Here is a 13244-nt window from a genome sequence, read left to right as displayed (position 1 = left end):
GTTGTTGATGTTATACTAGCAATGAAATGTAGCTACTGTTCTAGCTAGCTAGTTAATAGCCAAGCTAGCTAACTGTAATTGGGTAACTAACTAGCTAGCTGTGGTTTAGTTGTTTAAATAGGGCAGTGCTTACCTTACGAACGAACCAACAACTTTGATCCGATGAAAACATTTTGTTTCGATATAAAGATTTTAGATCCGACTGCAAAAAAAGAAAGGTGTTTAAAAAAAAAAATTATGCCAGCTTGTTGTCAAAATCCTAGAGAATATTCCACTTCTGTGCAGTTTCTCGTATAAGCGCGGCACATGCATTCAAAGGACATGCCAGGACCCCCCTTTTTCAAAGTCTGTCCAGAGAGACGACAGCATGAAGAAGAGAGGCTGGATCTGCTTCTCAAAGACAAATCCACACCACAGTTGTAAAGCGACGTCATGGCGACGCTGGCTGATGACGAACATGCGTAGAAAACACTTCATCGGGTCTCGCCGCCAAACTGCGCATGTGCATACCGTCAAAAATCAAAGGCACTCTCCATCGATATAAAAGTTGTTTTTTTTTAAAGAAAATTAAACTATGTCACTTTCACGAGGTTGGAGTAATAACATGTTCAATTACTTAAGACTTTGGCTCGAATCTTGGTTCTGCCATTAGATTTCGAGAAAATTATTAATTCATGAATACTTTTTTCACTTCTCTCATTGACTTGTCAAACGCCAAACCCCTACCTAGTCTGTTTGGTCCGTTTCGGAAGCGTTCCCGGTAAGATCGTGATGTTGCGCCTCTTGGGTTTTAGAAACTCTGTGGTCTGTCACATAGAAATTAGGTGGTGGGCCGAAAGCCTAAAAACGTGAAGTTGATCGATCCCCGTCGAGGAAGGATCTGATATTTTGTATATGACAGTACAACATTCTTATGATGACTATAAAATTTGTAGGCACCTAAACTTGTCATAAAAAGTATATTTCAACACCCTGTCTACTCAGGCAAATTTGCAAACTGCTAAACTTGGAACCAATAGGATCTCCCGTACATACCCCTCGTGATGAAGGCAGCCAATGGCTGTAGGATGTAAACACAGCCTCCAATGAAAACTCGAGCTGCTTCCTGTGGGTGCGCGTGTGTGTGTGCGGGCGAATGCGCCAGAGAAGGAATTAAAATCTGTTTTGGAGTGAAATGTGCAGCATGCAATAGGAATTGTCCTGAACGTATGAAGAGGAAACACCGTTGACCAGTGGTGTAAAAAGTATCCAATTGTGATACTTGAGTAAAAGTATAGATACCATAATAGAAAGTTACTCAAGTAAAAGTGAAAGTTACCCAGTAATCCTACTTGAGCAAAATCCTAAAAGTATTTAGTTTTAAATATACTTAAGAATCAAAATACATTGTAATTGATAAAATATACTTAAGTATCCAAAGTAAAAGTATAAATAATTTCAAATTCCTTATATTAAACAAAGCAAACTGCACCATTTTTGTATTTTTAAAATTTATGCATATCCAGGGGCACACTCCAACACTCAGACATAATTTACAAAAGATGCATTTGTGTTTAGTGAGTTCGCCAGATCAGAGGCAGTAGGAATGATCGGTACGTATTCTCTCGATAAGTGTGTGAATCGGGCCATTTTCTTGTCCTCCTAAGCATTCAAAATGTAACGAGTACTTTTGGGTGTCAAGGAAAATGTATGGAGTAAAAAGTACATAATTTTCTTTAGGAATGTAGTGAAGTAAAAGTTGTCAAAAATATCAATAGTAAAGTAAATTACAGCTACCCCCAAAAACGACTTAAGTAGTACTTTAAAGTATTTTTACTTAAGTACTTTACACCACTCTGCAAACTCTCCTTCCAGACTCATATCAAACATCTCCAATCCAAAATCAAATCTAGAGTCTGCTTTCTATTTCGCAACAAAGCATCCTTCACTCACGTCGCAAAACTTACCCTAGTAAAACTGACTATCCTACCAATCCTCGACTTGGGCGATGTCATCTACAAAATAGCTTCCAATACTCTACTCAGCTAACTGGATGCAGTTTATCACAGTGCCATCCGTTTTGTTACTGAAGCACCTTATACCACCCACCACTGCGACCTGTATGCTCTCGTCGGCTGGCCCTCGCTACATGTTCGTTGCCAGACCCACTGGCTCCAGGTAATCTATAAGTCTATGCTAGGTAAAGCTCCGCCTTATCTCAGTTCACTGGTCACGATGGCAACACCCACCCATAGCACACGCTCCAGCTGTGTATCTCACTGATCATCCCTAAAGCCAACACCTCATTTGGCCGCCTTTCCTTCCAGTTCTCTGCTGCCTGCGACTGGAACAAATTGCAAAAATCTCTGGAAGTTGGAGACTTTTATCTCCCTCACCAAATTTAAACATCTGCTATCTGAGCAGCTAACAGATTGCTGCAGCTGTACATAGTCCATCGGTATATAGCCACCCAATCTACCTACCTCTTCCCCATACTGTTTTTATTTTATTTACATTTCTGCTCTTTCACACACCAGTATCTCTACCTGCACATGTTCATCTGCTCATTTATCACTCCAGTGTTAATCTGCTAAATTGTAATTATTCACTCCTATGGCCTATTTATTGCCTACCTCCTCATGCTTTTTGCACACAATGTATATAGATTCTTTTTTTCTACTATGTTATTGACTTGTTAATTGTTTACTCCATGTGTAACTCTGTGTTGTCTGTTCACACTGCTATGCTTTATCTTGGCCAGGTCGCAGTTGTAAATGAGAACTTGTTCTCAACTAGCCTACCTGGTTAAATAAAGGTGTTCTCAACTAGCCTACCTGGTTAAATAAAGGTGTTCTCAACTAGCCTACCTGGTGAAATAAAGGTGTTCTCAACTAGCCTACCTGGTTAAAGAAAGGTGTTCTCAACTAGCCTACCTGGTTAAATAAAGGTGTTCTCAACTAGCCTACCTGGTTAAATAAAGGTGTTCTCAACTAGCCTACCTGGTTAAATAAAGGTGTTCTCAACTAGCCTGCCTGGTTAAATAAAGGTGTTCTCCACTAGCCTACCTGGTTAAATAAAGGTGTTCTCCACTAGCCTACCTGGTTAAATAAAGATGTTCTCAACTAGCCTACCTGGTTAAATAAAAGTGTTCTCCACTAGCCTACCTGGTTAAATAAAGGTGTTCTCAACTAGCCTACATGGTTAAATAAAGGTGTTCTCCACTAGCCTACATGGTTAAATAAAGGTGTTCTCAACTAGACTACCTGGTTAAATAAAGGTGTTCTCAACTAGCCTACCTGGTTAAATAAAGGTGTTCTCAACTAGCCTACCTGGTTAAATAAAGGTGTTCTCAACTAGCCTACCTGGTTAAATAAAGGTGTTCTCAACTAGCCTACCTGGTTAAAGAAAGGTGTTCTCAACTAGCCTACCTGGTTAAAGAAAGGTGTTCTCAACTAGCCTACCTGGTTAAAGAAAGGTGTTCTCAACTAGCCTACCTGGTTAAATAAAGGTGTTCTCAACTAGCCTACCTGGTTAAATAAAGGTGTTCTCAACTAGCCTACCTGGTTAAATAAAGGTGTTCTCCACTAGCCTACTTGGTTAAATAAAGGTGTTCTCCACTAGCCTACCTGGTTAAATAAAGGTGTTCTCAACTAGCCTACCTGGTTAAATAAAGGTGTTCTACACTAGCCTACCTGGTTATATAAAGGTGTTCTCAACTAGCCTACCTGGTTAAATAAAGGTGTTCTCAACTAGCCTACCTGGTTAAATAAAGGTGTTCTCCACTAGCCTACCTGGTTAAATAAAGGTGTTCTCAACTAGCCTACCTGGTTAAATAAAGGTGTAATAAATAAACTGCCGTAGCCAATTTATTAAAAGCTAACAAATGTTAGATTGACTAGCCAAGCCAGCAACTGTAAATGTCAATTTGACTGCTCACTAGGCTAGTGTTAAATTAGCTGTCTTGCTGTCAGTGAATTATATTTTTGAATCATGTTTTGGCATAATTACAGTTGAAATCTGAAGTTTACATACACCTTAGCCAAATACATTTAAACTCAGTTTTTCCCAGTTCCTGACATTTAATCCTAGTAAAAAATCCTGTCTTAGGTCAGTTAGGATCACCACTTTATTTTCAGAAGGTGAAATGTCAGAATAATAGAAGAGAGAATGATTTATTTCAGCTTTTATTTCTTTCATCACATTCCCAGTGGGTCAGAAGTTTACATACACTCAATTAGTATTTGGCAGCATTGCCTTTAAATTGTTTAACTTGGGTCAAACGTTTTGGGTAGCTTTCCACAATCTTCCCACATACCAGTACCTTGACTTTGTTGTCCTTAAGCCATTTTGCCACAACTTTGGAAGTATACTTGGGGTTATAGTCCATTTGGAAGACCCATTTGTGACCAAGCTTTAACTTAACTGATGTCTTGAGATCTTGCTTCAATATATCCACATAATTTTCTTCCCTCATAATGCCATCTATTTTATGAAGTGCACCAGCCCCTCCTGCAGCAAAGCACCCTCACAACATGATGCTGCCACCCCCGTGCTTCACGGTTGGGATGGTGTTCCTCGGCTTGCAAGCCTCCCACTTTTTCCTCCAAACATAACGATGGTCATTATGGTCAAACAGTTCTATTTTTGTTTCATCAGACCAGAGGACATTTCTCCAAAAAATACGATCTTTGTGCAGTTGCAAACCGTAGTCTGGCTTTTTTTATGGCGATTTTGGAGCTGTGGCTTCTTCCTTGCTGAGCGGCCTTTCAGGTTATGTCGATATAGGACTCGTTTTACTGAGGATATAGATACTTTTGTACCCGTTTCCTCCAGCATCGTCACAAGGTCCTTTGCTGTTGTTCTGGGATTGATTTGCACTTTTCGCACCAAAGTACATTCATCTCTAGGAGACAGAATGTGTCTCCTTCCTGAGCAGTATGACGGCTGCGTGGTCCCATGGTGTTTATACTGGTGTACTATTGTTTGTACAGATGAACGTGGTACCTTCAGGTGTTTGAAAATTAGATAGAAACGTAGTTTGACTTGTTTGACTAGCTCTTTGGATTCCTTTCTCTGCATGTTGAACGAGTGGATTACTCAAATCGATGGCGCCAACTAAACAGACTTTAACTTTTTGGGATACAAAGAAGGATTTTATCTAACAAAACGACCATCCATGTTGTAGCTGGAACCCTTTGGATTGCAAATCAGAGGAAGATTTTCAAAAAAGTAAGTGAATATTTAATCGTTATTTGTGAATTTCTGAAACCTGTGCTGGTGGAAAAATATGTTGATGTGGGGCGCCGTCCTCAAACAATCACATGGCATGGTTTCACTGTAAAGCCTATTGTGAATAGGACAATGCAGTTCGATGAACAAGAATTTAAGCTTTTAACCGATTTAAGACACTTGTATCTACCTAAATGTTTAATATCCATAATTTGTACGAGTATTTACTTGAATTGCGTGCCCTCCAATTTCACCGGAAGTTGTCGACAGGTGTCCCGCTGACAGGTGTTCCGCTGGCCAAGCACTAAGAAGTTATAAAGCCTTACAGTATGTTATAAAGCCTTACAATATGTGTTATAAAGCCTTACAGTATGTTATAAAGCCTTACAGTATGTTATAAAGCCTTACAGTATGTTATAAAGCCTTACAGTATGTTATAAAGCCTTACAGTATGTTATAAAGCCTTACAGCATGTGTTATAAAGCCTTACAGTATGTGTTATAAAGCCTTACAGTATGTTATAAAGCCTTACAGTATGTGTTATAAAGCCTTACAGTATGTGTTATAAAGCCTTACAGTATGTTATAAAGCCTTACAATATGTGTTATAAAGCCTTACAGTATGTTATAAAGCCTTACAGTATGTTATAAAGCCTTACAGCATGTGTTATAAAGCCTTACAGTATGTTATAAAGCCTTACAGTATGTTATAAAGCCTTACAGTATGTTATAAAGCCTTACAGTATGTTATAAAGCCTTACAGTATGTTATAAAGCCTCACAGTATGTGTTATAAAGCCTTACAGTATGTTATAAAGCCTTACAGCATGTGTTATAAAGCCTTACAGCATGTGTTATAAAGCCTTACAGTATGTTATAAAGCCTTACAGTATGTTATAAAGCCTTACAGTATGTGTTATAAAGCCTTACAGTATGTTATAAAGCCTCACAGTATGTGTTATAAAGCCTTACTACAGCATGTGTTATAAAGCCTCACAGTATGTTATAAAGCCTCACAGTATGTGTTATAAAGCCTTACAGTATGTTATAAAGCCTTACAGTATGTGTTCATTGGTTTCATAGTGAAATAAATCCTCCTTTTCACGTTGATGATTCCCATTTCCCAGCTGGAGGCCATTTTCCAGCTGGAGGCCATTTCCCAGCTGGAGGCCATTTCCCAGCTGGAGGCCATTTCCCAGCTGGAGGGCATTTTCCAGTGTATAATGGTTGCCGTTCCCCAGCTGATGACCATTTCCCAATGTTGTTAATCCCCCTTGTTTATCTATAGAAGACCTTGTCTTGTGGTGTCGTGATCGTGGTGAAGGAGAAGGTTTGGTCTCAAATGCGTTGTGTGGGAGTTTCTGGGCTGAATCGATGGACATCTCTGTTTGTACTCCCTTGTGAGAGACAGATTTCTCTCCGGGCCTCTGGGGTAGGCCTATCGCAGGGAGAGTGAGCTGCTCTCTTTGAGATCTCTTATCCTCCCAGAGTTTCAACAAACGCCGTTGATTATTCGTCATGTCCTTCAGGTTCTGCTGTAACGACTGCACCTGATATTCCAGAAGAGTTTTGGACGCGACAGCATTTGCCAGCTCTGCTGTCAGATCATCAATGGTCAAACTGAGTCTACCCGTTTTCTCCACCAGGAAACTGCACTGGCGCTCCTTCTCGTGCAAGTCAGAGATGATGTCCTTGGTGGTTTTGCCGTTGAACTTGGGGCTTGCCTCCAGGCCTATCTCTTGGCGGAGAGCCTTGACATGCTTGCGCAGCTCCTTGTTTTCCGAAGTCATGGTCTTGAATTTCTGTTTCAGCAACTCCGTTGACCTCATCCTGGACTCGTACTGTCTCAGCTTCTCCCTCATAATACTCTCCCTGTGCACCGCATCGTCTCTCTCTTTCCTGCACTTCTCCAGAAGTTTCAACATCTCAAACTTGGAGACGTTCTCTTTTTTCTCAGCCATGAGGTTATAGCTTTTAACAGACTCAAATATCACACATAAAACTAGAATCCCCTAGTGTGGGATAATAACCTAGAAATCCTCTCTGTTCTCTACTCCTGGTTTCAGGTTTCTCTACTGCAGGTCTCTCCCATGGGTTCAAATAGATGGACAAATAATTTTCAGAAATCAAAAACATGAATATTCCTCAGGATCTAGAACGTTCCATCCATTGTTATATCCACCCTGGACATAAGCACTTGACACAATCCCCTCGTGTTGAGTCTATCAGAGAGAGAGCAGAGAGGCAGGCAGGCAGCACCAGGGCAGCTCCAGCTGGGCAGGCAGCAGTTCCTCTCCAGTGTAACACTAAGCTCAGGTCTAGAATGACCGTTAATTAGGCCACACCATCTCTTTGACACAGATCGTTTCAAGTGACACAATGTTTCTATTTTCTTAATTAAAGCCAAATACTTAAGCCCTCCTTGGTCAGTAAATGGTACAAACGTTAAGCCCTTATTGGTTAGTAAATGGTACAAACATTAAGCCCTTCTTGGTTAGTAAATGGTACAAACATTAAGCCCTTCTTGGTTAGTAAATGGTACAAACATTAAGCCCTTCTTGGTTAGTAAATGGTACAAACATTAAGCCCTCCTTGGTTAGTAAATGGTACAAACATTAAGCCCTTCTTGGTTAGTAAATGGTACAAACATTAAGCCCTTCTTGGTCAGTAAATGGTACAAACATTAAGCCCTTCTTGGTCAGTAAATGGTACAAACATTAAGCCCTTCTTGGTCAGTAAATGGTACAAACATTAAGCCCTTCTTGGTCAGTAAATGCGTCAACAAAAATCTTCTGTGACCGAGATTGTAGTATAGTATAGAGTCGTATAGGATCTGTGGTAGTATATAGTATCTGTGGTAGTGGTAGTGTATAGTATCTGTGGTAGTGGTAGTGTATAGTATCTGTGGTAGTGTATAGTATCTGTGGTAGTGGTAGTGTATGGTAACTGTGGTAGTGGTAGTGTATAGTATTTGTGGTAGTGTATAGTATCTGTGGTAGTGGTAGTGTATAGTATTTGTGGTAGTGTATAGTATTTGTGGTAGTGTATAGTATCTGTGGTAGTGGAAGTGTATAGTATCTGTGGTAGTGGTTGTGTATAGTATCTGTGGTAGTGTATAGTATCTGTGGTAGTGTATAGTATCTGTGGTAGTGGAAGTGTATGGTAACTGTGGTAGTGGTAGTGTATAGTATCTGTGGTAGTGTATAGTATCTGTGGTAGTGTATGGTAACTGTGGTAGTGGTTGTGTATAGTATCTGTGGTAGTGTATAGTATCTGTGGTAGTGTATAGTATCTGTGGTAGTGGTAGTGTATGGTAACTGTGGTAGTGGTAGTGTATAGTATCTGTGGTAGTGTATAGTATCTGTGGTAGTGTATAGTATCTGTGGTAGTGGTAGTGTATGGTTACTGTGGTAGTGGTAGTGTATAGTATCTGTGGTAGTGTATAGTATCTGTGGTAGTGTATATTATCTGTGGTAGTGGTAGTGTATGGTAACTGTGGTAGTGTATAGTATCTGTGGTAGTGTATAGTATCTGTGGTAGTGGTAGTGTATAGTGTCTGTGTTAGTGGTAGTATATAGTATCTGTGGTAGTGAATAATATCTGTGGTAGTGTATAGTTTTTGTGGTAGTATATAGTATCTGTGGTAGTGAATAGTATCTGTGGTAGTATATCGTTCCTGTGGTAGTATATCATTCCTGTGGTAGTGAATAGTATCTGTGGTAGTATATAGTTTCTGTGGTAGTGAATAGTATCTGTGGTAGTATATAGTTTCTGTGGTAGTGAATAGTATCTGTGGTAGTGAATAGTATCTGTGATAGTATATAGTATCTGTGGTAGTGAATAGTATCTGTGATAGTACATAGTATCTGTGGTAGTGAATAGGATCTGTGGTAGTATATAGTAATATAGTATCTGTGGTAGTGTAGTATGTAGTAGTGTATAGTATCTGTGGTAGTGTAGTATGCGGTAGTATATAGTATCTGTGGTAGAATATAGTATCTGTGGTAGTATATAGTATCTGTGGCAGTATATAGTATCTGTGGTAGTATATAGTATCTGTGGTAGTGTATAGTGTCTGTGGTAGTGTTCGTATGTAGTATATGTGGTAGTGTATAGTGTCTGTGGTAGTATATAGTATCTGTGGTAGTATATAGTTTCTGTGGTAGTATATAGTATCTGTAGTAGTGAATATTATCTGTGGTAGTATATAGTTTCTGTGGTAGTGGTAGTGTATAGTATCTGTGGTAGTGGTAGTGTATAGTATCTGTGGTAGTGTATAGTATCTGTGGTAGTGGTAGTGTATAGTATCTGTGGTAGTGGTAGTGTATAGTATCTGTGGTAGTGTATAGTATCTGTGGTAGTGGTAGTGTATGGTAACTGTGGTAGTGGTAGTGTATAGTATCTGTGGTAGTGGTAGTGTATAGTATTTGTGGTAGTGTATAGTATTTGTGGTAGTGTATAGTATCTGTGGTAGTGGAAGTGTATAGTATCTGTGGTAGTGGTTGTGTATAGTATCTGTGGTAGTGTATAGTATCTGTGGTAGTGTATAGTATCTGTGGTAGTGGAAGTGTATGGTAACTGTGGTAGTGGTAGTGTATAGTATCTGTGGTAGTGTATAGTATCTGTGGTAGTGTATGGTAACTGTGGTAGTGGTTGTGTATAGTATCTGTGGTAGTGTATAGTATCTGTGGTAGTGTATAGTATCTGTGGTAGTGGTAGTGTATGGTAACTGTGGTAGTGGTAGTGTATAGTATCTGTGGTAGTGTATAGTATCTGTGGTAGTGTATAGTATCTGTGGTAGTGGTAGTGTATGGTTACTGTGGTAGTGGTAGTGTATAGTATCTGTGGTAGTGTATAGTATCTGTGGTAGTGTATATTATCTGTGGTAGTGGTAGTGTATGGTAACTGTGGTAGTGTATAGTATCTGTGGTAGTGTATAGTATCTGTGGTAGTGGTAGTGTATAGTGTCTGTGTTAGTGGTAGTATATAGTATCTGTGGTAGTGAATAATATCTGTGGTAGTGTATAGTTTTTGTGGTAGTATATAGTATCTGTGGTAGTGAATAGTATCTGTGGTAGTATATCGTTCCTGTGGTAGTATATCATTCCTGTGGTAGTGAATAGTATCTGTGGTAGTATATAGTTTCTGTGGTAGTGAATAGTATCTGTGGTAGTATATAGTTTCTGTGGTAGTGAATAGTATCTGTGGTAGTGAATAGTATCTGTGATAGTATATAGTATCTGTGGTAGTGAATAGTATCTGTGATAGTACATAGTATCTGTGGTAGTGAATAGGATCTGTGGTAGTATATAGTAATATAGTATCTGTGGTAGTGTAGTATGTAGTAGTGTATAGTATCTGTGGTAGTGTAGTATGCGGTAGTATATAGTATCTGTGGTAGAATATAGTATCTGTGGTAGTATATAGTATCTGTGGCAGTATATAGTATCTGTGGTAGTATATAGTATCTGTGGTAGTGTATAGTGTCTGTGGTAGTGTTCGTATGTAGTATATGTGGTAGTGTATAGTGTCTGTGGTAGTATATAGTATCTGTGGTAGTATATAGTTTCTGTGGTAGTATATAGTATCTGTAGTAGTGAATATTATCTGTGGTAGTATATAGTTTCTGTGGTAGTATATAGTATCTGTGGTAGTATATAGTTTCTGTGGTAGTATATAGTATCTGTGGTAGTGAATAGTATCTGTGGTAGTATATAGTTTCTGTGGTAGTATATAGTATCTGTGGTAGTGAATAGTATCTGTGGTAGTATATAGTTTCTGTGGTAGTATATAGTATCTGTGGTAGTGAATAGTATCTGTGGTAGTATATAGTTTCTGTGGTAGTATATAGTATCTGTGGTAGTGAATAGTATCTGTGGTAGTGAATAGTATCTGTGGTAGTGAATAGTATCTGTGGTAGTATATAGTTTCTGTGGTAGTATATAGTATCTGTGGTAGTGAATAGTATCTGTGGTAGTATATAGTTTCTGTGGTAGTATATAGTATCTGTGGTAGTGAATAGTATCTGTGGTAGTATATAGTTTCTGTGGTAGTATATAGTATCTGTGGTAGTGAATAGTATCTGTGGTAGTGAATAGTATCTGTGGTAGTATATAGTTTCTGTGGTAGTATATAGTATCTGTGGTAGTGAATAGTATCTGTGGTAGTGAATAGTATCTGTGGTAGTATATAGTATCTGTGGTAGTATATAGTTTCTGTGGTAGTATATAGTATCTGTGGTAGTGAATAGTATCTGTGGTAGTATATAGTTTCTGTGGTAGTATATAGTATCTGTGGTAGTGAATAGTATCTGTGGTAGTGAATAGTATCTGTGGTAGTATATAGTATCTGTGGTAGTATAGGTTATATATAACGCTTTCCATTGTATTGGAACAATGATACTGTAGATCTGTTCCACAACCTCTTACTGTTTGGCTGACTGATCTGACCACAGACACCACAACCCATCAGGCTGACTGACCAGACCACAGACACCACAACCCATCAGGCTGACTGACCAGACCACAGACACCACAACCCATCAGGCTGACTGACCTGACCACTGACACCACAACCCATCAGGCTGACTGACCAGACCACAGACACCACAACCCATCAGGCTGACTGACCAGACCACAGACACCACAACCCCTCAGGCTGACTGACCAGACCACAGACACCACAACCCATCAGGCTGACTGACCAGACCACAGACACCACAACCCATCAGGCTGACTGACCAGACCACAGACACCACAACCCATCAGGCTGACTGACCAGACCACAGACACCACAACCCATCAGGCTGACTGACCAGACCACAGACACCACAACCCATCAGGCTGACTGACCAGACCACAGACACCACAACCTGACCACAGACACCACAACCCATCAGGCTGAGTGATATGACCACAGACACCACAACCCATCAGGCTGACTGATCTGACATTGACTAATGTCCTCGTATTAAAAACATTAAGGGACAAAAGCTCCACTTAATCAGTAGATGTCTAGGCATCCACTCTGTTTCATGGACTTTGAGACACTGCTACTACTCTAGTCCTTCCCTCTAAGTTACATTCTGTCCCTGAATGATTTAAACATTCAAATTGTACTGATGTACTGGCTTACATTAACATGGTTATCAACAGCAGTCAACTAAAAAGACCTACTTTCCTGATCAGACTGTAATGAGTACTCAGGGAGAAAAAGGTGTAGATTCACGCGCAGGGTGCGGCAGATGTTATTTAGCCATCGCAGAAGGCAGGAATCGTGGTCCCAGGCAGGCATTGGTCAAACACAGGTAGGAGGTCAAAAACAAACAATTCCTCACAACACTACAAATAGAAAAAAAACTAAATTACAGTTGAAGTCTGAAGTTTACATAGACTTCATTATCAAAATAAAGGAAAATGGATGGAAAAATGCTCCAAATAATCTTTAAAATCTTCAACAAGAATTTACTGAAACTTGTTACAAATGACGGAGTCACCCATGATTCACAAAATTATTAGCGATGCAAGATATTTCGGTGAGCATATCGGAATCGGCAGATATTAGCTAAAAATGCCAACACCGGCATCTGCCCGATGTCTAGTGGAAAGCCTGATGTGCAGAACCGATGTCAAAGCTGACGTGTGTATCTATATAACGTAAGTAGATGACGCCACAAGAAATACAGCGTTACACAGGACAAAAGCAGAAAAATACTAAGCACACACTTCCAACAACTAAACAAGTTCAAGTCGAGCAGTCATTTGAAAGAGTAAGAACATTTCAGCGAGACAACTCAAAGGCCACATCCATTAACGCCAAGATAATGGAATTCATTATGCTACTTGCTATGGGCGTCACTGCTATTAGCTTCACGACTAACATCTGGACCAGCGATGTCAGCCCAATGAGCATGCTTAGTCTGACAGCACAGTGGGTCGTTGAGGATTTCGTACCGAGGAAAGCTGTATTGCATGCTCATACCGCATGTTCTCATTCCGCTACTGCCATTTCAATGGCATTTGAGAACATGCTCGAAACA

The 13244-nt window shown here is 39.7% G+C and overlaps 2 protein-coding genes across 3 annotated transcripts in view; both read right to left on the bottom strand.

Moving 5' to 3' along the window:
* Positions 1 to 397, bottom strand: part of ndc1 (NDC1 transmembrane nucleoporin) — a 36386-nt gene extending 35989 nt beyond the window's left edge. Inside the window, exon 1 of one of the 2 annotated variants that reach the window (XM_064928927.1) lies at positions 134 to 397. In XM_064928927.1, coding sequence (XP_064784999.1) covers positions 134 to 172 — 39 coding nt within the window. In that variant the 5' untranslated portion in view covers positions 173 to 397. The remainder of the gene's footprint in view (positions 1 to 133) is intronic. The other variant, XM_064928920.1, reaches the window with a different exon arrangement.
* A 5864-nt stretch (positions 398 to 6261) lies between these two features.
* Positions 6262 to 7167, bottom strand: zgc:113691 (uncharacterized protein LOC503529 homolog). Its single transcript, XM_064943728.1, has one exon. It carries the CDS (start codon positions 7165 to 7167, stop codon positions 6262 to 6264), a length of 906 nt encoding a protein of 301 aa, XP_064799800.1.
* Positions 7168 to 13244: the final 6077 nt, after the last annotated feature.

The sequence above is a fragment of the Oncorhynchus masou genome, chromosome 3, assembly GCF_036934945.1.
Source record: "Oncorhynchus masou masou isolate Uvic2021 chromosome 3, UVic_Omas_1.1, whole genome shotgun sequence".
Classification (NCBI taxonomy): domain Eukaryota; kingdom Metazoa; phylum Chordata; class Actinopteri; order Salmoniformes; family Salmonidae; genus Oncorhynchus; species Oncorhynchus masou.
Note: the sequence above shows the minus strand (reverse complement) of the source record. Positions and strands in the feature narration are given on the sequence as shown.

What these genes read in the sequence shown, in the direction of transcription:
- zgc:113691 (XM_064943728.1), bottom strand. Translation starts at nt 7,167, where the DNA reads ATGGCTGAGAAAAAAGAGAACGTCTCCAAGTTTGAGATGTTGAAACTT.